Source organism: Catharus ustulatus, chromosome 2 (genome assembly GCF_009819885.2).
Source record: "Catharus ustulatus isolate bCatUst1 chromosome 2, bCatUst1.pri.v2, whole genome shotgun sequence".
Lineage (NCBI taxonomy): Eukaryota > Metazoa > Chordata > Aves > Passeriformes > Turdidae > Catharus > Catharus ustulatus.
The window spans coordinates 13,667,808-13,692,234 of NC_046222.1; the positions used below are offsets into that span (position 1 = coordinate 13,667,808).

The 24,427-nt window shown below is 35.7% G+C and overlaps 1 protein-coding gene across 1 annotated transcript in view; it reads left to right on the forward strand.

Moving 5' to 3' along the window:
- NCAM2 (neural cell adhesion molecule 2) overlaps positions 1 to 7,391 on the forward strand; it is a 266,003-nt gene extending 258,612 nt beyond the window's left edge. The window contains exon 18 of the mRNA XM_033087058.1: positions 1,075 to 7,391. Coding sequence (XP_032942949.1) covers positions 1,075 to 1,186 — 112 coding nt within the window. The 3' untranslated portion in view covers positions 1,187 to 7,391. The remainder of the gene's footprint in view (positions 1 to 1,074) is intronic.
- The last annotated feature ends 17,036 nt before the right edge of the window (positions 7,392 to 24,427 follow it).

The following is a 24,427-nucleotide window of genomic DNA, read 5'->3' on the forward strand; positions in this document are numbered from 1 at the left end:
TTCTCTCAGATACATGTTGTGCTCATTGTTTAACCTCTGGATAAAGCATCTTTCTTAGTTCATTTCAAACAACTTTAATTTCATATGACTGGGAATTCAGGTATTGTTTTGTTTTATTTGCTGTTGTTAAATGCTGTCTTGTAATAAGACATTCCTTAGAGATTCCTCAGACAGGTTTTGAGCAGCATATTGCTCTTTGGGACATCAAAGCAATCAAAGCAGAAATTTACTGAAACATTTAACAGTTATTATGAATAAAAAAGGCATATGCATGCTATTCCCTAGTTAAAAACCAGAAAGCAAACCCAAACTGGAGTCACGATTAAGAGCTATTATGCCCAGGAGACATTATTACAGGAACATCTCAGTAAACCATGCATCTTTTTGACAGCTATATTTTTCGACAGCTAATTACTGGCAGAAGGGAATCAATGATTTTCAAGACCTTTTTCAAAGAGATCACATTCAAGAGGGTGGAGACTTTTTTGCCAAATCTTTAGAGTTTTCACTAAGTCTTAAAAGAGCTGTAAGTCATGAATGAAGCTATATTGTGTGATCCATGAAAATTAAACAACAGAACTTTCTAAATAATGACTTCCATTATCTCTTTGAACTATAAGAAATTCTTTACCCATGTCTTGGCATAATCTCCAATAATAGCTGTGTTCTTTTGTATACAATTGAATTTGCACTTAGAAAAGACAATAAAAAAGAGTTTAATTGGGATTTGAAAGTGATTGTAAGTGTTTCACATAATCCTAGGCATCACATACCTCCTTACTGTCTGGGGTCTAATAATTTGGGGTTTTTTTCTTTTGTTTTATTGAAGAACTGCATTTTGAGCAGCACCAATATTCTTATCATGTGATTTTATGGCTTTATAGAAATGGAAAGAGTTAATATGAATTGCTTTAAAAGCAGAGAACCTCAGTGTTCATAATAACGTAACTATACATTATTTAAAAAAAACTATTGTTGTACACTATGACCTATATAGACCATACATACGTTATAGACTTAAATTACAGATTGTTGTATTTTTATGTTACCATGAATCCTCTTTTTTTCTGATAGGAAGCTGCCACTAAAGGAGGAAAATGGCAAAGAAGCTTTAAATCCAGAAAACATAGAAATCAAAGTTGCTAATGACATCATCCAGTCAAAAGAAGATGATAGCAAAGCATAAGATAAACTACAGCTGTCTGGATAATGCATTTGGATTGAAGTAATCCTGTGACCAAAACTTTACAGCTGACCTTAATTTCTTGGGAAACTTAAGCTTGGAATAGTTAGTACATGTGTACATACAATGAAACAGTTCCTGTCTACAGTTCTTTTCTATATTTTTTTTCTGTTGTTAATGATTTTTGTATGTTGTTTTGCTGACACCAAGTCCCATGCTATAAATTTGAAAAATCTGCAGAATAAGAACTATAATTTATTATATGACAAAGTGTGTCTATTTAGAAGAAAAATTCTAAAGCACCCCTAACCACAAACAACACATCAGGCTAATCCAGATCTTTCAGTGCAAGATACATACATAGAGTGCCATATGTGGATGTATTTATTTCTATTTATAATAAAATGAAAATTTAGGTCACCTTTAAAAAAAAACCAAGCAAACAACTAAACCAGTCTCAGTATAATGTTTGAGACCTTAGCTCTGGCTGACACTCAGTAGTCATTCCAGGTGTCATTATCACTTGAAGCATTAAAAAACCTCACAAATTCATCAACACAGAGCCAGGTCCCACTGCAGTTTCTCCTGATATTCACAATATGCAAATTCAAACAAAATTGGCTAAATATTTCACAACAGTCTTTGACCTCATCCTAACTACATGAGAGTGACTCTAAAAGGCTCTAGGCTTTTCAATGCTTCAGGTTTTCTGTATGAAAGTTTTGAAGGTTACATGTGAACTAAAATGCAGCCAAGGTATAAAAAGAAATCAGTTTTTTAATCATAATCTTCACTTTAAATGAAAAATTACAATATTTGTCCCAACATATATTTACACACAGGGTATTTATTGTCATATTAGTTCAAATTATTTAGCTAAGGGATAAAACTGTGGTTTAGTGAAGTAAATACAATTTTGTCCCCAAATCAATATATAAAATATTAAATTTGGCCTCTTTGAAGCAGGACTTTTTCCTTTGTGATTTCATATCCTTTGTCTTCACAAGTACAATTCAAGAACAGGTGGAAAAGGAGTTTTTTGTAACAATTAGGGAAAAATTTTAATTATTAACTAATGCAATCTTATATTCAACCAATATTTTTCATGTCAAGCTTTCTTTAAGATATTCCTTTTTATCATTCTAATCATATTCGCCACCAGGAAATTTGACAGATTTATTTAATCCAAAATTCATTCATATGAATGTATCATTGATTTAATTGTGCCATTAATTGGAGCAACACAGTTTATTTCCATTCCAGCATAGTGTATCCACACCTACAAAACTCTTCTTGCTAAGAAAGAAGTAGAAAAACCATATAGAAAACTAGATTGGAAAATTCTACTTGTTGGGAGTAACTGATGGAGTAACTTGTGAATTTTCCACATCTAAGTCATGCCTGAGGTTTAAGTGTACTTTTACTCATCAAATTTTGTGTTCTCCATGCTATATCTGAATTTTGATCATATTTGAAGTCTTTTTACTTTTTGACTTTTGTGCAGTAAAACTGAAAGTGAAATATAAAAGGATCTCCTTAAATTTGAAGAAAATAACATAATCTCCTTGTTAACCCAAGTTTAAGTGCACTTGAAAGAGCTGAGGAGAATATATTTATATTTAATTCTTAGATCTTTTTTATTTCTCCAAAACAAGTTATTTTATGAGTTTTTTACAACTTTTCCTCACTCTGGGAATTACCTAAAATGAACCAAGGAGTTGAGGAGAGCGGCATAACACTGGTGTGGTTAGGATAGGAGGCCAAGTTCCCACAAAAATCAGTACCAAAGGGAAAAAAATGGATAAGAGGGGATGGGATGAAAGTAATGTAAGATAATAATTGAAAACTGCTGTAAAGAAGTTTCTTTAAATGCTGAGGCACTAATTCTGGGTGAAGGGAAGATGAAGACATTCCCTTATGAACTCTCAGTGTTACTCCCACATACTGAGCAGGCAGTACTACTAAATAGCTGCTTGTCTATCAGATTTCTGATAATTTCTAAATCAGATTTCCTGATTCTTTCTAAGCACACAGCAAGCAGGCCTGCTCCTAACCTATGCTGAGGAGATCAGTTGTCTCATTTATCTTTATGGAAATATATTCTTTCCAGAAAGTATGCACTTGCAGCTGGGCTTTCTTCTTCCATCAAAATGCAAAGAAGGGACCTGGACAACTCCAGCAGTTGAGAATAATGCTGTTGGTGTGGTTTGAACATCCTCTCACACAATATTTTGACTAGGATGAGGATGAATATGGTAGACATAGTTTCCTCTCCTACCTGCTGTGACAGTTTTGGATGGTGCCATTCCATCTTCCCTAGGCAAATGATGTTTCTTTCTGCAGCCAGCCTGATCATTTCCACAAGAAGGTGCCTATGCAATGTAGCAGAACTAACAGTGTCTAGGCTCAACTGCAGATGCATTTCAAATTTTAGTACTTGTTTGCTGAACTTATACACACACACAAAAAAAAATCATTTCCTAAGAGTTCTATATTGGTGGGGTTTTTTTCTTCCTTCTTTTGTTTTTGTTTTTTTTTTTCTTTTCTTGATATGGCCTCTAATTACAATGTGAAGGGATTAGAAGATTTAAGAGGTCTTGTCAGCACTTTTATTACTAATACACCTGTGCTACTCTTTACAAGCAAAATATATTGCAGTATTATTTCAATATTGGAAGCAAAAGCATTTCCCACTATACTGGATTACAAATCAAAAGCTGTTTCCAAGAGTATTTAATTTCTTCTTGCTGTTATGTCTCTTGGCAGTTGGGCTGTGTGAGGGCTGAGAATAAAACAGCTCTAAATTTCTGATGGACTGTCCAAGCACACCTCTTTGGTCTGTGGATTAATAGGTTATCTCTTGTGCTTTAACTCTGTGCTGTGCAGGAGAAAACCAAACTCTCATTATGAAAGAGTGGTGAAAAAACTGATATTTCAAAATAGTTCCAAATATTTCCAAATGAGGGACAGCGCGTAGTAATTTGTAAGATATATGTAGAACTGGAATAACAACATTTGTTTATTTTCTTTTCCTATTCTAGATTTAAAAAAAACAAAACAAACAAAAACAGGTATCTGTATAAATGTCACTTTTACTGTCTAAAAGTAATTTTAAGTGTTAGTATGAAATGTCAGAAGAGTTGACAAAATATAACTATTTGTAAAAGTAATCTGAACTGTTACACTAACATACTCCAGGGACCAAGGTGGGAGGGAGCCATTGAAATTAGTACTGAACAAAATGTGGCAGTGACAATCTCTTTTCAACAACAACAAAAAAGCAAACAAACAAACAAAAAAAAGGAGTAAAATTAAGTAAAATTGCTTAAAGCTCCTTGCTATTTTTTTTTGTTTGTTTTTTAGTAGACCTGAGTTCTGATTTACAACAATAATAACAAAGGTTTAATTAATATTTTACAATTTAGTAATCAAGTGTACCCTGGAGAGATTTTTTCTGGTTTTGTTTGTTCATTTGCCGTTTTTGACTTCTAAGATTTTTTTTTGTGGTTGCAGAAATATTTACTATTCTGGTGATGCTAATGCCTAATGTGACAAAGATTAATTTATTCAGGCCTCGGTCTTGCAAGAAATTTTGTGTGGTTGAACCCACCCCTTATACGGCACTGCACTGACATTAGTGGGGTGGATGTGAGCAGGAAGATGGATTTATCTTCACAAGAGAACTTGCAGGATTGGAGCTGCTTTCTATTTCTTCATAGATATCCACAACGTAGTTACACCGTGGCCATCATCTCCAAAGGCTGTTTGACATCAGTCCCTGGTGCAGTAAATTCCAACTGCTGTCTTCAGCCTCTACATCAATGTTCATCCCAAAAAAAAGTGGCTTTCTTTTTATGATGGTAATTAGTTTGATTATTTATTTAAGTGCCAATCATCAAACTGTAGTATAATCATCATGCCATTTTTTCTGTTTCCTAGACCAGATAATGGAAATGTATTTGTGCCTTTTGATAGCATGCCACTCTGCTTTATTAAAGAAAAATCTTCAATAATTTGTCTACAAAGCCTGTTTAAAATAATTGAAAGCTTTACTGTCACATACTTTTCTGCTCAAAAATTCATCTAAATTAAACTGAAGGTATTATTTTCAAGTCACATAAATATTCAAAACTCAAAATTTGCAAAAATCTGTTGAGATCATGATTCCAATGAGAGTCATGGTGGGTTTCTTACTGCTGAAAAGTTTCAGGTAGATGGAAAATGTGGTGGATGTATAGGGGTGTTTTGACCAATTTCTCAAGTTGAAGAGTCAGATAGAAAGTCTCCTTAGTTCTATTTAAGTGCTTAGACCTAAAACATTAAAATCTTTCCTCAAATCTGAAAGATGATATGGAGCATCTTCCCACCATTTACCTCTGGAGTGAAACTGGAGAGAATGTTCATTTCGCAGTCGTTTGCAGCCTCACCATGGCTGTGTGAGCTGATGTGGGAAATAACATCTTTGCAGAATAGTTGTGTCTGTTGGATGATATTCACTCCTGATTAAGGACCTCCAAAAAGGCCATTTACTGAGACAGCTCAAGACCTCTTTGATCTGTGGAGGGGTGCTAAGAGCTCTGCACAAAGAGTCACAGTGGAATCCAGACCTCAATCCAGGCCTCCGGGCATTAAGACCAAACTGATTCCAGCAGGACCTGGATTTCATTCATCCATCTCAGCTAGGCTCTGCATTTTCTCAGCTGATCAAGTTTCTTGTGTGAATCAGATTTCCAGCTGTAAGTGGAACTCAAACGTCCTGCCAGGCTCCTACTGACATTTTGCACAGAGGAGGTTTTTCTATCAGGAGTTTTCACTGATCAGGAAATGGTGATAGAATATCTGATGACAATTTTATCCCATACATTACTATATGTCCAGAAATAAAACATCTCTTTAAATATCTCACTATGATTGCGATACTTCTTTAGGTGAAGATGAAAACATTCTAAGTAAATAATGCTCCTTATTTAATCTCTTTGGTTACCTTCAGATAATATTTCTGATAGTTAAAAAGCTACCATGGTTAAATAAATCTTTTCTAAAAAACTCTTCACCCCTTTTTCAGATTTTTTGTATGAGTTCCTGAAGTACTCTGTCCACTTGACAGCAGTTCTGTAAGTTTTAAGTGATCTTCAATATTTCCACTGCACATGTAAGTGTGTTCTTATATCAATTTACTTGGACCTGAGCCAAAATATGCCTTAAAAATTTGGCTTTGGATCAGGTTCTGAGAATTCTCAGTTTATCAGTCTATCTTTTCTCTTAAAAGGCATTGAGAGCCTCATAATGTTTGACTTTCAAACTTGAATATTGGCCATTTTTAGCCCAGAGAAATGAAATAAGTATTTATTGCCAAATTTGTATTGGCAGCTTTTAAGTCACAGGTGAGATGGGGAGCGGGCGAGGTGAGCAGGCGCAGTGCCGACAGAGCTCAGGAAAGCAACTGCCAGGGAGAACAGGTGCCAAGGAGTGAGCCAGGAGAGGGCTGGGAGCATCTCTGCTTAGCACTGACAAGGGAAATGGGGAGCAAATGAAGCAAGGGAGGCTGCTGAAGGGCACTGCCAAAAGGCAGGGTAATGAGAGCTCTGAAAACCAGAGGAGAGGGGACATTAACCCAGCCACATCCTTTAACACTCCCAGGTAATTAGGCTATGGTTTTTCAGATGTGAAATGCAGGGCTGGAGGAAGGCAAGACAAACCCTCAGAGTCTCAGTGAGAGATCAGTGACAAATATATAAAGGCGTCAGATTCCCCCAGAAGATAATATTATTGCTCATGGTGTAGAGTTCTCACTAAGAATTTTGAACTACTTTAGACAAGGTTTTAAAAGGAGAAATAAAAAAAGCTTTCCTGCTACAATGAGCACTCGGTACGTATTTGTATGCTGTGTACAGTATGAGCTAAAGCATACCATATATTGTTTTTGTTATTCCACACATTGTCAACAGCCCACTTGCGATATCTGCCACCTGAATTATATATTGATAAGTTAGCTACCACTGGAGCTAGTTTGTTTATTGTTTCAGAATTTTATGTCCCTATGAAATGCTGTGTGTATATATATATATCTCTATACTGTAAAAAGAAGTAATATCGCAGATGCTGGTTTTGTATTTATGAAAGACATTGAAAGTATGGCTTAAAGTATATCAATTATTTGTCACTCTTCACCATTTGTATATTAATAGTAAAGATACTTTTACTTTAATGAAGTGTTGTAGTTACATTTATTTTTGCTGTCTTTGTCAAGATGTCTGATTCGTTAGGAGTCTCATTTCCAAAAATAAACATACCCCTTATTTTACCCCCATTACAGAAGTACTGAATAATGTCCACACAAACCTGCAATTTATTATTCTCTTTTCTGTCAAAATATATCTATTGTTCGCATCTTGAGTCTCCAGCTGAGCTCAAGGCCCATTATGATCACCCCCAATAGATAATGTGCTGACAGATATTTTTTTTCCCCCAAACAATGCAAGTGTGACAGAGGTATTTAGTTTATTCCAGATAAAAAGATTTTATCGACAGAAGCCACCTTATTTTGCCAAGCCTAGAACCTTCCAAAAGTCTTGTAAATGTGTTAGCACCACCAGAGGCTGGTGAAAACAGGTCAGGCATAGTTGCAATGAAATGGGCTTTTACTGCAGTGCTGGGCTTTATTTCACCAAGATGGAAAATGGGCAAAGCAAAGCACAGCCCAGAGAATATAGCTCTGCCACTTGCCTGAAACGGCAGAGGGATGTTTTTGGCGTGCATTTTAGCACCAATAAAATTCAGTAAACCCAAGAGAAACTTCCTAGATTGCATATTCATGCCTAAGAATCCATTTTCTGAGTGTAACCTAAGCTCTAAAAAATCACCCAAACCTAAGAATAGAGGGGTAGTTCATAAGTGAAATACAATATTTCACCCAACAAAGTCTTCACAGCTGCATTTTCTTCCTTCCACAGGTCCTTGAGCTCTGTCACTGCAGATGTCTTAGGCATGTGCTTCCCTAAGTTCAGTGGCAGCATTAGCAATTAGCCAAAACATCTGTTTCTATTAAAAAAATGAACATGAGGGAACTGCTTCAGTGTCCTCTCAACATCAGCTTGTCACTGAAAGGTTTTCGTATAATCATGTTGCTTGATCATATAAAACCCCAGACATCCTCAAATGATGCACAAATTTAGTTCAGATCTCTTGAGAGCCAATCAGTGCAGTGCACTGGTCACAAGAGAGATTGCCCTTTAATTTACAGGTGAGTATTAATACAATTATTGCAAATTGCTGCTAACAAAAAGGTAATGTATGACATGTTCAGAAAGTGATTCAGCTTTTTAAAATTAACCTTGCCAAAATAGATCATGCTTTCAAATGTTTCAGACATTCTATTCAAAATACATACATGAAAAACTATGGTCAGGTAGCTTGATAACGACAATTTGTTTATCTGTGTCATTCCTATATTAGACACATCTAACACTGCATGAAGAGAACCCAAACAAAATGGAAATAGTGTCACACTTTGATTCTTGGCAAAAGATGACTAACTCTCTCATTTGAGTCCTAGCAGATCCTGGAATACAAGCTGTATTTGTTAGCTCATTGCCATGTGGAAAGTGCTTATTTTTGGGGATATGGTTAAAACTTCTTTGTTGATTTATTCAACACTTTCTAGAAAAACCCAAAACTCTAAACTGAGCATAGTGTCAGACTTTAATTTCCTTTTAAAAAATCCTTTAGTAGCAAAAAGATAAAAATGTCTTTGATTGAACAAAGCACTGAAACCCATTCACACTCAGTGCCAGTATAAAGCAATGTCAGTGGTGTTGCTGAGAAAGCAGAATGAATCACATCTGGCAGGAGAGTGATCAGGTCAGGCGCAAATTTGTAGAATTCTGTCAGGTAATCTGATGATAAAGGGAACAAAATGTTTTGAATTGAAAAGAAAACCTTTTTCTACTAAGTAAAAGCTATCTTTTAGGTCTAAACTGGAGAGTGAGAAATTATATCTTATTATTTTAAAATTTAAAAAGGACTTTCATTGTCATGGGATACAACATGATGAATTAATTTTGTTTTGACACATTTTTATCATAGATCATGGAAATAGCACTTCATCATTAACTTGCATCTGAAGCCCGAAATAATCTTTAATCACAAGAAATATAAAGTGGCTATGTATTGCTATACATTTTCCAAAATCATCAGAAATAAACATCAGGATTTTTAAAAATAATTGTTTTTAAATTGATTTATGAGTTACAGATATCTTTAAGAAAAAATTAATTTGGAGAAAGAAGTGACACTTGCACATAGTGTACTGCAAATTTAATTGACAAGGCACTTGCACTGAAATTCAAACTAGTGTGTGATAAGTGGCACAGAATAAAAGTGGTGAAGTATTTTAGAGGTTTCTTATGCAAAACTTGTAATTATAGACAAGTTTTGTAGTAAGGCCATTCTGTAATGGGATGTGTCAATTGTTGCATTGAAGTAATGGTTCTGCCCTTCTTGGAATTCATGACATGCCCATCTGCAGCATTTTCTCCTATCCTTCTTTCTGTAAAGTATATACTCAGTAGAAAGTGCAATCTTTTGAAAAATTAAAGGCATTTACTCTGCAAAATATGATTTTTTTCTTTGCATAAAGGAAAACAGACAAAACCTGCTTGTATAATCTGGTGATATAGTAGTCAGATATTATCATGACTGCCATGCACATGGTCACTTGTGTTCTTCAAGTCACCATAAACTCCAAAGCTGAAACATCCTATTGCTAGGTGAAGGATCCATGGTCTTGTCATAGTCTTCTGCATCAATACTTTCTGTGTTATGCTGAAGGATGGGGACTAAACATGCACTAAACAATGTTTGATTGCTTTCTGAGAGTTTGATTCCAGCATTAGACTGGGAATTCTGAAGATACCACTCTCTATTTGCTGGATATGGGAATGAGAAGGAATCAGTAATGCAGAGGCATAAAAGCCACTCCATCAATTACTGATGGATTTGCTGCTAACTCCATTAACTAAAAATATCCATAAAACCCATGAAGTAACCAGAAGCTAGTATTAGATTTCTCTGATGTTGTTGAAATATCAATCTTGTGGTGCCTTGATGTCTGCAGCTCCTTGGCACTGGGGTGTTGGGGGACCCATGGAGGGTCTGGGAGGCTTTGGCAGCCAGGGTCTCTCCCACCATCCTTATCCCAGGAACAAGGCAGCCAGGACAAGGGGGAGGAGTAGGTGAGGCAGCCTCAGCCCCAGGGATCTCCTGGGACTGATGCAGGGCCAAAATCCAGCCAGGATCTCCCTGGTGTGTGATTGTAGCTGAGGTGGGGACAGGGTTGATGGCCCTGGGAGGTTGATATGAGTTTTGGGTTGTGGATAAGGCAGGGGGAGCTCCAGGCTCAGTCAGGGTTCCCAGAGCCTGGAGGATTAGAGAAAAACCTCACTAAGAATTTAATCTATTCTCAGATGGGGTTAAATGTTAATAAAGAAAGAAACAAAAAAGGGGTTTTGGAGGTAGGAATTGGGTAAGTGCCCATTGCCAACATGTTAAAGAAATAAGACATTGATTGTTCAGGTCACACGTGATTCTCAGCTGAGGAAAATGCAGTGCTACATGTAGACTGATCATATTCTTTGTAGATTGGTTTTATTTTTGTGTGAGATTCTTGGGAGATGAAGCCCTCCTAGTTTGTAATTTGTCTTTGGTGGGAGAGCGATGAGAAAGGCTGTAGCACTGAATTAGGGGTCAGAGGGTCTGATTCCCATTTTTGCTGAGAATTTCTTGGATTGAGCAAATCAATTGACAGGAAAGTGTAATGTTTCTTTTCCTCTCTTTGGCTATTTTGTGCTAAAGACTTATGGAGCCATTTATCCTACTGATTTCAGTGAGACCACTCTTGGTAAATATAAGAACAAGCATAAACTGTTTGCCAGATTTACACCTTAGGTTAAAAGTAGGTTTTGCTGTGTTTTGTGAGAAATCCTTCTCCTGCTGCTTCATGGAGTGAGAGTGTGTTTGTGTTTGAACATATTGGAGCATTCAACTTTTGCAATACATGTGTTACTGAGCACACAGCTCACTTGGTACTACTGACTGAGCATGAGAGCAATAGTCAAATCCTAAGAAGAGAAAATGCCCTCTGTAAGATATTTAAGTAGCAAGCTATACAAATCAGAACTATTATCAATAATGTTGATGTTGTTAACTTCACCCCAAAGAGTTATGAATTCTTTATTAAATTATGAGAAACTGAATGTCTGTGCTTAACTTCCCAAACTTCTGCTGTATCAACAAGTTATGATGCCTGTTGAGACATATTCCTCTGAAGTGTTGGGAATAACTTCTATGTGAAAGGGCAGCCATGAATTATTATTCAGAGAATAGAGAAAATATCTCCCTATACCACATCAACCAAATTTCCCTGGAAGTGCTTGAGTAGCTTAACAGACAACAAAAGAAGCATGAACTTGTCCTAGCTAACCCATTTTAAAATTCTTTGCTATCTTTTACAGCAGAATTATCATTTTCTAGGAGTTTTTTTCTTTACTAGGCCTTTTTAGGGCAGCACTACAACTCTCAAGAGGTTAAACAAATGCAAGTGTGGTGTGACTTTTGCAGCTGGCTGGTGCATGCAACTTTACTCTTTGCTAAAGGTGAGTACGTGTGTTCAGGTGTTGTTACGCCTTCAGCATTCTGACCTGCATAACATCACCTATTCCTACAGTGATGAGCACAAAACCCAAATTTTTTTCTGCTAACAATACATTGCCTTCTTCTCAGGATCTATTTCATATTTTTTTTCTGAAAACTGCATAGCACCTAGGTGTGCTGCAAAGCCCTTCTGAGGTGTAATTTTTGCTTAGTCTGGATAAATTCTATTCCCTGCATCTTTTCGTTTTATAGATTTTTTTTTTTTGAGTAGCCTTAAGGATGGATTAAGTTCAATTTGCGTAATTGTTCATTTATTCTACTATGTAATTTTTTCTCTTTCAAGCTTGAATTAAAAAAAAAACTAAAAACAAACATGAGAAGTGTTTTCCTTGTTCACTTCTCTGGGCACAGATCTTTTCTCTGGACCACTCATGGATTTATTGACTAATGAGCCTATGGCATGACCTCCTGTTCTTCCTGTACTTGTGGTCATGACTCCACTGCTTCAACTTCAAAAATGTGTCAGGCAGACAGGTCATGTTAGAATTTTTGTGGTTTACTTCATTCATTTAGTTGAGCAAGCAGGCAGATGATAACAACATGCTGGACAATCAAGTATATCCATCTTTAGAAGATTTGGGTTTTTTTTAGCAACTATTCCCTCATCCAGAAGTGTCCTCATGGGCAGATTGACTGGGAATGGGCTGGCTGGACTGGCAGGCTTTGTAGAGTTTTAGTCAATTTGAATATTTGAACAAACTTACCTGTTGGAATAGGGTTGATTTCTTTTTAAATTGATTTCCATTTATTTGTCTCTTACTAGACATATTTACCGAATGAGCATACAATAGGTGTGTCTCAAAAAACTCTTTACTAAAATTAAAAAAATCAGGACTCTATTATGAATGGCTAATTTGGGAATCTTTGAATATTTGTATACTTCCTTTTGTTAAATCTCACTGATATCACTTCAAATTAGTTGAGACCAAACTGGGATTTTATGGAAGCAAAATGGACTGCCTTCCCATAGCCAAAAAAAGATTGTCTTTTTGTCCATTGTATTTAGTAATACTAGATACTACAAAAATTCCAACTCATATTAAAATTGTTTTCTATCCTGTTTTTTCCTTACAGTCAAATTGATCACTGTTTATTTGCCTTTTACAATAGTCTGTTAACACGAGGTTGTCAATCTCTTCTCTGGGTGTTAGCATAACCATAAATGTGTTCAAATCTCTTTGCTCCCTTTGAGCCACTGCACACAAACTGCCATCACACCATGCTGCATTTCAACCTGCAAGGAATAATGCTTGACTTGAAAAGAAATTTCAGCCTGTAAAGATATACCATGCATCTGGACTTCATCAGTTATTTCTGTTAGGCTCAAAGTATAACAGTAGTATAATTTAAGGTTTTATTAGATCTGAGTTGGGATGGATGCAGATGACTTACAGCCTCTACTCAGAGCTTCTCTTCCTGATTTTTATGCTCCACTACATTGTTACTCTGTCCTAGTATAAAGAGGTAGCATTTTCTCAAAGCAAAGATTTACAACATTTTAGATACAGGCAGGTCAATATAGATCATTTTCTTTGCTTTTTTTTCTTAGCTGTTTAATTTCTTCAGTGAAATAAATATGTACCTGTATCTGAATTAAGATTGATTCATCACTTGCTACAAAATATATCAGAAGTAAACATCATAATTGCTTCCTTTTCATCACAATATTGTACCAGCTTGACTACTTTTGCCAGAAAACCTCCTCAGACTATCCAGAATTGCCAAAACATCTGAGATAATACACATTAAAATACAGTGTTATAAAGATTAACCATCTGTGCTAAGGTTTTCAGTGTTGCATGGGAATCAAAATAGGAATATGACAAATCCCAGATAGGTTGTTATAAGACCTAACATGATATAAGTAAATTAAGTCAGTCCCTGGTATGGTTAAATGGCCATCACTAATTTTTACCACCTACAATTACACCCAAAATTAGAAAGACTATAACAGACATGCTGTGGAGTCCGTGGAGAGCAAAAGGAAGTAAATTGACTCCACTGGTAATTTTATCAAAGGTTTGCTTTTGTGGTAGAACCCAGCTCAGTGTAGAAGTAAGCTTCTTGTTATGCTTTGCAGAAATAGAAAGGATAATGGACAATTTTCCCTATTAATTTCCCTATTAATTATTATTACACCATGCAGATTTTCTCTTACATCTTCCATTTAACTTCAGTGGACCTGTGTGTGTACAGGTATAACCCATTCCCAAGTACTGCCTCAGCTTCCTCTTGCACTTAGAGCAACAAAGCTGGTGCAGAAAATGGAGAGCTGGTACCCCACAGCTGGTACTTTGTATTCATCCATGGCTTATAAATAGGTCTGTCTTTCAGTGCAGCTCTTGCCTAAGGCTTCTGTGTACCCATACTTTGAGCTAGGTCTGCTATACTTGCTAAGCTAAAATTAATTTACTAATATGCAAGAGTTAGAATGCTAAAGCCATGTAGTTTATTTATATTTTTTAACATTCACTAGAAGGATTTTTACCTTTTGTTAAAGATAATTAACATCCTCCACTTGTGTGGAAGCATGGGGTGGAGGGAGGGAAGGAAAGCTGAATAGAAGAAGAAGAAAAGTTTTTACTACCTAGCTTGTTATTATCTTAATGACATTCCTGATGGCTTAAATAGCAATTCATTGTATACAAAATTTTAGCAAGATAAAAAATAATTTATATGCCATGAGTACTGTGTTTTTCTAGAAAAATAAAGAAGGAAAAACGTGTAGTAGCAGAAAGGCAGAAGTAAAAGCTGGATAATGAACTGCTGGAAAGAGAGTCCCATAAGAAGGAAGTTCATTTTAGTTCTCTCTTGTTCTGTGGCCCAAATTAGTGCTTGTTGATTTGGTGTGTGATTTAGTATGTTAACAGAGAGGATGATAAGATGCCCCAGCCACTAGACTGATCTTTATTTGTATGGATAAGGGAACTCTAGGTTTAGTTGGGAGCAGGATTGTCTATATCCAGCTCTCTCCGAGCTACAAGTTAATCAACAGAAATTCCTTCTCTTCTCACTCGTTTCTTCAGCACAGCTGCTGCAGGAACTCTGCAGAGTACCAGGGTAAGTTCCTTGCCTTTGTTCACATTGAGGGAAGGTTGTTAATGGCTCCACACATCCTGTAGGTAGGAAAGCCTCTGGAATGACTGCTCAGAACAGCACAAGCTGAAACTGAAACTGAAACTGAAACTGAAACTGAAACAACTGAAGTTGTCTCCCATTGTGTTGGGCACTTCTGATGATTGTTCCTCTTCACACTGGGTACATTTAAGGCAGCAGCTCAACAAAACCGGTGTTCCAGGAGCTTGTTCTCAGCCTGTCTGGAGGCAAAGCTTTCCTCCATCCTGATTTTTGATGTCAGCACTTGAAAAGATGCGTAAATGTGCAGGGTAAAGAGGTCTGGTTTGTGCCCTAAGCACAAAGCTGCCTGGTGTGTGCTGACATAGTCCTACCAAAGCCAAACTAGATCCAGCAAACTGTCTCAAAAGGCTTACATTTTGCAAGTCTTAATAGAGGCCTTCTGCTCCTTTCACCCCCAATTTCATATGTAACTTAATCCTTCTGTTTTTCGATCGTGGAAAACATAATTGGAGTTTTCAATGCTGTTATGTATGAAAAACTAGGTATAATGGTAATGAAGAATAATATTTCTTAAACTGGCCTTGTATCCAAAAAGGCCAGTTAATTCTATATTTAAGAAGGATTAAGAGATAAAACATGCAGGTGAGAAAGCATCACCAAATCACATTCTGACTCTATCATCTCAAAGTACAAGGAGGCAACAACAAAGCTCTGAATAAGGAACTTACAGCTTTCAAGGCATTTATTTTAATCTCTTCTCTTTTTTCCCCCCCTCACTTTGCTAGATATGACACAGTTTGTTTTCCTAATGTTTTTTCCTGGCCTGTCATATCATATCTAATGGGACTGCAACTTTGGACTGTCAGCTTTTCTGATGTCTATGTACAGAACTTAAAACAATTGTACATGCAGTTTATTTGAGCTTTTGGGCTATAGTTCAAGAAAATGAACTGAGATTTTCAAAGTTGCAAGTTGTTATTACAAAGAAAGACTGCATGGTATACTGGAGAGGGAGTACCAAGAATTTATTGTTAACCTAACAAAAATGATAAGATCCAATCACAATATGGCAATTGTTACTAGTCTAGGCATATGAACACAATCCAAATTAGTAAGGAAAATCCTCATTAATAATAATGCCATTAAATTTTTTAAATATGATAAGCTATTTTTGTATTATGCTTTCCCCCTAATACCTCTCTGGATCTAATAGCCCAGTGTTTGAGCTGAAGAATGGTCTGATTTTATGAGGAGCTGTTTACTCTTGCTGTTCTGCAATTTAATTGACTGACCCTTGTCTCCCATTTAATAAAATATTTTTGTAATAGGCCTACCCACAGGCTGCTGCCAATTTAGGAAGTTTCAGAACAAAATAGCGATCCTAAATATAAAGATATTTTGAAAGGTGATTGAATCAGCAGTGTGACCCTGAGATTTTCAAATGTATTTTTCAAGATGCAGTGGTTAATATTAGTCTCTGAACCTGCATGCAAATTGAACACTGCTTGATAGTTCAGAATAATCAACTACATTTGCCACATCTAGATGTGTATTCTCTGCTGAAACAAGGTTGATTGCTGCACCAAAGCATCAGTGTTGAAAAATTGCCACATTGTGTGACAGTAACCAGTTCAGCTCAGCACTTACTAAGTTACTGTCTATTTAATGGAGAGTTTAGGGAGATGGAAGCTCCATAAAATCACGGTAGCTCTTTTTAGGACTAATCAAGTAGTGCTAAAATAATGAGTGATTACTGCTAGAGTTATAATTAGTCTTCTTTTTTTTTTTTTTTAATCAAGAGTTGTTTTGTTTTGCTTGTGTACTCTTATTTAAGATTGATAGTTTTTGTGTGTGTCTGTTAATGTACAAACACAAAACACTTTTTTATTATTATGCTGCTTCATGATCAATGCTCTTGCTAAGATACCATATGTCATCTGCATATGAAATACAGAATCTCTTACTAATATCTTCTGAATGTCTTAAACATGCAGTTTTTAAAAGATTTTGAATTGGACTGTCTTGTATTAGTTTGGGCTAAGATACAGCTAATTTTCTTGAATACAACCTGAATTCTGAAATATCAAACTATTTTCTCTTTAGGTAGAGGGATCCATAAAGAGAAGATAGTATCTTAACACATATGGAGGTGAATGGGATTTTTTAACAAAATGGTTTTGATCTAAGAGACAGAAATGAATCCTCCAAGAATATAAAAAGAGAAAACATCTATTGATATTAATTCATAATGCATACTGTCAGGATTGCATCCTCAATTAGATTTCTAGGTTTCATAATTATGCTATGGATTCTTTCAAAAAAATTATTTTGAAGTTGTCTTATGTTTACTGCTTTACTTAAGTAACTCAATATCATCCTTTCCTTGGTTTGAAACTTTTTGTTGAATTCTGCCTTATCTGGTATTATTTAATCCTCCTGTGTACTTGTTCCAGCAGGCAATCCATGCTGCCTCTATAACCTGATTTTGGGTCTACATTTTTTCTTTTTTTCTCCTCAGCTGAGTAGTAGTTCATCAGGAAGAAAGACTTGAGAAGCTCTGATTGCATATATAAACACAAGCATGCCCTCTCTGTGCACAATTATATGCTTCTTCTGTTTTCTCTCACTTAAAACTCCTGATCAGTAGTCACATCACAGAGGTGACACAGCAATATTTTGGCACAGTCTAAGTGTTTACTAGATACTAATGAACTTCTATAAATTTTAATCTGCAGTATGAGGAAGATTTAATGAAAATGTGTGTTTATACAGCAGTTTATTGGCAAAGTTTTCCTCTATGGGTTTGGTTTAAGATAATTCCAGGTATTAATGTACAGTCTGAAATTCAGTGCAAATGCTGTCTGCAGTCTTGATTTTCTATTCCCTTTTCTTAATGGTATATTCAAATGTCATTGAAGCAAAAGAATGAGGAAAGCAGCTTTTGCATTTCTTGCTTTACAGTTTTTTTAACAGGATAATTTATTCTTCCAGAAAGAAAAATACTAGAATAAAAAGTAGTTATAAGGAAAATAATAAGTAACTGTAAGCCAAGTGTCTCCGGATATGTATCTTAAAGTCCTCCATCAGTTTGTTACATATATAAATTCATGTTTTAAGTTCAAGGGTTTCCAGAGATGCTTTCAGTTTCAGTGCACTTATAAATTCACCATAAACATACAATATCAGCCCTCTATTCTTAGAACTTAGGGTTAATGTCTAATGAATTATTTATTTGATGAACGTTTTATCTTTTTCCTTCTGACTTTATCAAGGGTAGAATATAAAAGAATATCTATTCATTCATATATATTCATATATATTAGGTTAATGTGTTTTGCTAATATGCCTTGCTCTGTAGTAAAGTGAGTTCCAACAAATTACTTATGTTAGATGGGCTGGGCTGGATAGTACAAACAGAGCATAAGATTAAAGATATGGGTTAGATTTGGTTCTTATACTAAAAGAGGCTTTACTCAGTTTATATACAATTTCCTGTGTTACTCTGTGCTCAAGTTTTCATTTTCCGCTCTGATCTTACCTCATTCTTTCCTCCATCTGTAGTTTATTTCAACTAACCAGTTTCTTTCTAATTTTAAATTTAATCTAAATCATATTATATCCAGTTCTAACTCATTAACAACCACACCCAAGTTCCAGCTGGAGCCTCTCTTGTTACTGTGTAATTAAAAGTAATATAACTCTGAAATTTCTACCACTTCAGACAAAAATGACATTGTTGTTTTGTCCCTGGCATTCAGTATCCCTTTTCTATACTTTTCATCTGCCTCTTACATTTATGTTTCATAGTGGTGCAGCAGAAATACCTTTCCAAGTCCCGTTTATGTGGCACAACACATACTCATGTTAGCTTTGAATGAAGCATTTCTTGGAAGCCTTCAATTTACCATGCCCACAGGCAGAAATGATAGGGGTGATGAAACTGTGATACTTCAGTGTTTAGATTTCAAAACACCCAATTTGAAATGTGCCTGGAATCTGTCTTGCAGCAGGCAGGCTCTGAAAAACTGTTTGTCTTCCCATGTCAATTTGCAGCTCTACACAAGCTGAAGTGAGTTATTTGACACAGTGACCTTGAGTTACTTGTAAGATTTTATTGACAACTTCAACTCTTTGCCAAATCTCTCTTTATTTTTGCACAACTTCTGGCTGTCCTTGTTAGGATACATTAGTGTCAAACGGAGGAATGCTGATTAGGGAAGGCGAGTCGTGTGCCATGGACAGGCTTGCTATCACAGTCCCATTTAAATGAGGCCATAATGTGTTTTGGCTCTGTGGAGAAGAGACAATTTTAGATGCCTTCTTCTCCCTTTCTTTCCTCTTCCCCCAATCTCTTATTGGATAAGCAATAGTTTGTTCAACTAACAGTAGTAGTGAAGATTAAATGCCTGCCAAAGCTGAAAATAAGTCTGTACAACTGGGCTGGGACTCAAAGTGGGACATCTGAGAGAAATGGATTTCTTCTGGAAGTGTGCATTGACTGAACCTCAGACCTCTGTGAATCATTCTTAAAGGAAATGGATTAAAAGCTGGTATCTGAATAGGAACAATATTATTTCATTAAAATTATAGGATGCCAATGTAAAATGTTAAAAGTACAAGAAACTTCCACATGGCTTAAAAAAACATAGAGATGACATAAACATGAAAAATATTCTATACCTTTGCAATTTAAAATTCAGAAATTCAATGGAGATATTTTTACATTTTTCAGAAAAGTAAATGAAAATAAAATAAAATTGCACTAAGCGTAGGGAAAAATGAACAGTAGTTACTCCCAAATTATTCTGGGCCATTGACATCTCAGTGCTGAACTTCTCAGAATAATTCAGGCACAGCTTTTTGGGATCATCTTGGTTGTAGATGGGGTGATTATTGCAATTATTTTATCCGCAGATAAAACGGAACCCTGAAGAAAACTACATTGTTGATCATGGCTTTAGTCCTGCTACTGTCTGCTTTGATTTAGGTGGAGATGAATAGCAAATGTGTGCATTCCCAAAGAATAAGAATTAATTGTGTTAGATATTGCTTACATATGCCTCAAAAAAATGATTTTAAAAAAATGTCTATTTATTAAGAGCCCTGTTTTCACAAGAAGAAATTATGTTTTTTTTTTTTTTTTTTTGTTTTTTGGTATGTCTCCATCCATTCGTGGGTTTACTATGTGTGTAATTTATTGGTTAAGTATCAATATATAAAAAGATCTGCACCTACTTAAAAATATGTGTTATATCTCCCTCTTTGCTGACAGTATTTAAATTCTAAATTGACCACTGTCTGCAGGCTGAGGCATAAATTACAAACTGACTATGAATTATATTTGTTCATTGGCATACATAAACAAAAATAAATTTGGGCTTTTCCTGACAGGATTCTGCATTCTTTTTCAATGAAAACTGAGATGTAAATCAATTTAGAAGAATTCTTCCCTTACCTCTTGTGTTTAAGGTGGTAGTTTCAAACTTGCTGCTTTGATTCAAGTCTTTGAAGGAGTCAAAAATCAAATAACTATTGGCATTTTCCTGTGCTCTATTAGTGCATGGAGGCTTGGAAAGCTGTATTAAACAGCACCATTTTGTTAGATATTGCTCACACATGCCTTAAAAAATTATTTTAAAAAAAAAAAGTCTTTTTATTAAGAGGCCACTTTTCATAAGAAGAAATTCTGCGTTTTCTTGGTATGTCACCATCCATTTATTCCTATTCTTTGGGATTTATGTTAAAAAATCTGTGAGCAGGATACTTTTAAAATTTTAAATTTCATATAGTTTTACAAGGAAAGGAATCTCTGCCTTCTTTTGTCCTTAAGAAAGGACACTAGATACTAGTGAGGTATGGTATCCCAGCAGGAATTTTATTGGAAAGTGTGGTAATTCCACAGTGCAAGGTAATAGGTACTATTGCTGTCTTGTTGAATTCTGATAAATATATACACTTAATTTGTGTTCTTACAAAAAATACATATCTTCAGACCTGCCATTAAGGAGAGAGTCTATCTTTGTTGTTGCTCTTCTAATAATTTTCTTCTCAAAAATTTAATTTGTGTAAATTCCTGCTTAGGTAACTTTAAAAAGCAGTTCTCATTTTCAAACTGTATCATCAGTCGTATTTATTGTAGGATAGGAATGGAAAAAAAAAACCCAAACTTTGCTACTGCAGACTATGTACTATTCAACAGTTTTAATAAATTAGTTTTAATAAAGTTAGGTAAAAACCATATGTATAAAAGGAGGTTTCATTGAACATAGATCTACTTCTTAACTAAGGTGCCCCAGAGACTGTTCCAGCTTTGTGTCTTGTTTCCTTTGAAAGTAGCTAGTGACAGTACCTCTAAAAAAGTAAATTAACTCTGAGGTTACTGGATTCCAAAATACTTATGTTATTACCTTGAGTGAGTGTTATCTTGTTAGGATTGTTAGACTGCTAGGGCTTGTTTATTGGAGCAAGTCCTGGCCTCACATCCAGTTTGGGAGATTTTCTCCTTCTAGGAAACTGCTCAAGTCATTTTTCAGAAAGGCATGCAAAACATGACTGAGAATAGTGCCTTTCCCTATATTGGATTCATTCTATCTTATCTCATAAAGAGATAATTAACAAATGTTATATGCAAGCTTATTGGACCTGGAGTTTATATGTCAGTGATCTGTTTTGGTCTGATGTCCAGTAGCAGTTGAGCATTCATACTATCAAACATAGCAGAAGGAAGAATGGGTGCCCAGAAGCCATTTAGATAGTCCTTTTCCCCACATAGTAACACTAAATAAAAGTATTTCACGTAAGAAAAAAATTTTAAATTTTTATCATGAGAGCTATAATAAATACTGATTGAATGGTAATTTTTCTCCCTAGGTAAATAATGCACATAATGGTAATGCACATTTTAATTAAAAAGAGTTACTTGTATAGTTCTGAAGTTGTTCAAAGTTTTGATAACTTTGAGCTGACTTTCATCTCTGTTCAAGTAAGTTCATCATGGTAATAACATTTTATAGCCTTTCCAAGTTTTCATTTTCACCTATTTTATGAACACCTGCATAACAACGTAAAGGGCTCATATTCTTTGACAAAATGCTAATCAAATAACTATTCCATTACCAATAAAAAATGCAGGATTTTTTCCCTTTAACTGAAGCTTCTGTATATGCATATAATAGATTTCCTGGTGAAACTGTAAGGAAAAAAAGACAGAAGAGTTTGTAAATCCTTCTCCTAACTTGTTAATGTGGTATTTCAAAGAATATGAAATCCATGCATTAAAGCATGTAGTATGTGAGTTTAAGCATGTGCTTATGTTCCTTTATATTCTAAACAGTACTAAACCAAAGAAATTTAATTTAAATATGTATTTAAGAATTTGAATAAGTGTTAAATCACTTTTCCCATTGGAGTGACTGCTTTGACAGGCAGGCTCTAATGATTAAACACCTTGCTGAATTAGAGTCTTAAGCATCTGCCTAATTTAAGCAGTAAATCCTATTGAAGAAAATGAGTCTTATCCTGATTAAGACTCTTACTGAACTGGGTGAAAGTGAGAGACAGATAATCCTGAATAACCTTAAAAGTCTGGCAAGCAGGCACTGAAATGGGTTCAGAAAGTGAAATATGAATTATAGCTCCCCAGCTAGCCATGTCTAGCACAAATTCCAAATGGTGCCAATCTCTTTATTTAGAAGATGAATCATGCTGGAGAGCAGCTGGAGAATAAATCTATTAGAGTAGGTAGCTATATGTACATGGAAAAAACAAAACCATGTTAACATGTAAATGCTGTCAGGGCAGGGATTGGGCTGTGTTGGCCCCAGGGGTGATTGGGCTGCTCTTGATCTGGGGGAGCTGAGCTGGGTTCCCAATGTCCAGTGTGTCTTAGTCCAGCTCTGGGAATGCCACTGGGGAGGGGATGTTGGGTGGCTGTGGGGGAGCTTTCACCTCTTCCCTGGGAGAAGGGAGCAGGCCATGCAAATATATGCAAATAATTCTGAACAGGCTCTGATAAGGAAAGGGCATCACCACCAGCATTCCACCTGCCCCAGAGAGGGCTGAGGACATTGATGTGCCTGTGACATCCCCCAGCTCTCTGCTTGGGGACTGCCATTGGACCCACACAGGCTTCAGGAGCACGGGGTTGGAAAGCAAGGAATGTCCTTTTTAACATAGTTATTCATAAGTATACATGTAAAATTTTTAATCTGTGCAAATTTCCTGTATTTGATTATTTGGCCCAACTGAATGTCAAAACATTTGCTAGGTTGATAATAAATTCTTGGCTGCATATATGTAGTGTGCTCACTTGTAGCCATATTGAGGTTTTGACTGTGACATTCCCTCCCAGCAGATATTGGTAATGCACGTTTAATTTATTGCAATCATGTCTGAAAAGTACCTTAATCCTGATTCACAGGGAGAGTGGAGAGAAACCCTGCAAATTCAGCCTAAAGAAATTAAAACTAAGAAGGTTGTGCCATTGCCTGATCTCTTATCTCAGAGTTTTTATTGCTTCTTTTTTCATTTGCTAAAGACTACATTTCAGCTGAAGTCTGTCAGGAGTCTAACTACCACCTGCAATAACATTTTCCATAGAAGTTTTGTTGTTTATATGGAGTTCCTAGGAAACTTAAGATGCAATATAAGATATGGTTTTGGCAGTTATTGCTCTGCTTTTCTGTTCTCATAATGTCATTAAACTGCTATAATGTTGAAATTCTTTGTTTTGTTTTGTTTTGTTTTGTTTTACGTCATTTTTGGGGGGTTGATTTTTGTTTTTTTTTGTTTGTCTTAGTGTAGGATTTGGGAGACCATTCTTTACTTATTTTCCTAAGAATGAAACCACACTTGTTTTTGAGAGTAGGTATGGTTTTGTTTGTATTTGTAAATATCTGCAGATGCTATTAAGAGACCAGTCTCACTGAAATCATCTGACTTAAGAGTTTTCAACATTTTTATAACTTTTCCTTCCCTCCAGCACAGGAAACAGTGCATTCTGGTTATGGGGATTATTTTAACCTACGTGTTTTAATGATCTGCTCAATAATTCAGCCCCAGAAGGAATTGGGGTATCAGGACCTTTCTGTATCAAAAGGCAGAAACAGCTGTGGTATTTATTTGTTTTCTTGACTGTGTATTTATTTTTGCTTCTGTAATCTGGAGCATGTGGAAATTTTTAAAAACTTTTTTAAAGCGTCCCTTAAGATTTCTTTAATTCTATGAATAGAAGCAAAGGTCTCATCATTTGAACTCATTTGCTTAGATAGATCAGCATCTATCTAATTTTCCTGCCTCAGTGGGTGATGTTTAATTGAACAATCTGGAGGAACAGCATGTCCTTTCTCCCAGGTTCAGGTTGAGAACTCTTATCTTGATTCCAACAGAAAACTTGAGTTTCAAATGTTTATACGTGTGGTTGAGTTCTCTCCCATCCCCCTGACACTTGATTGTTCC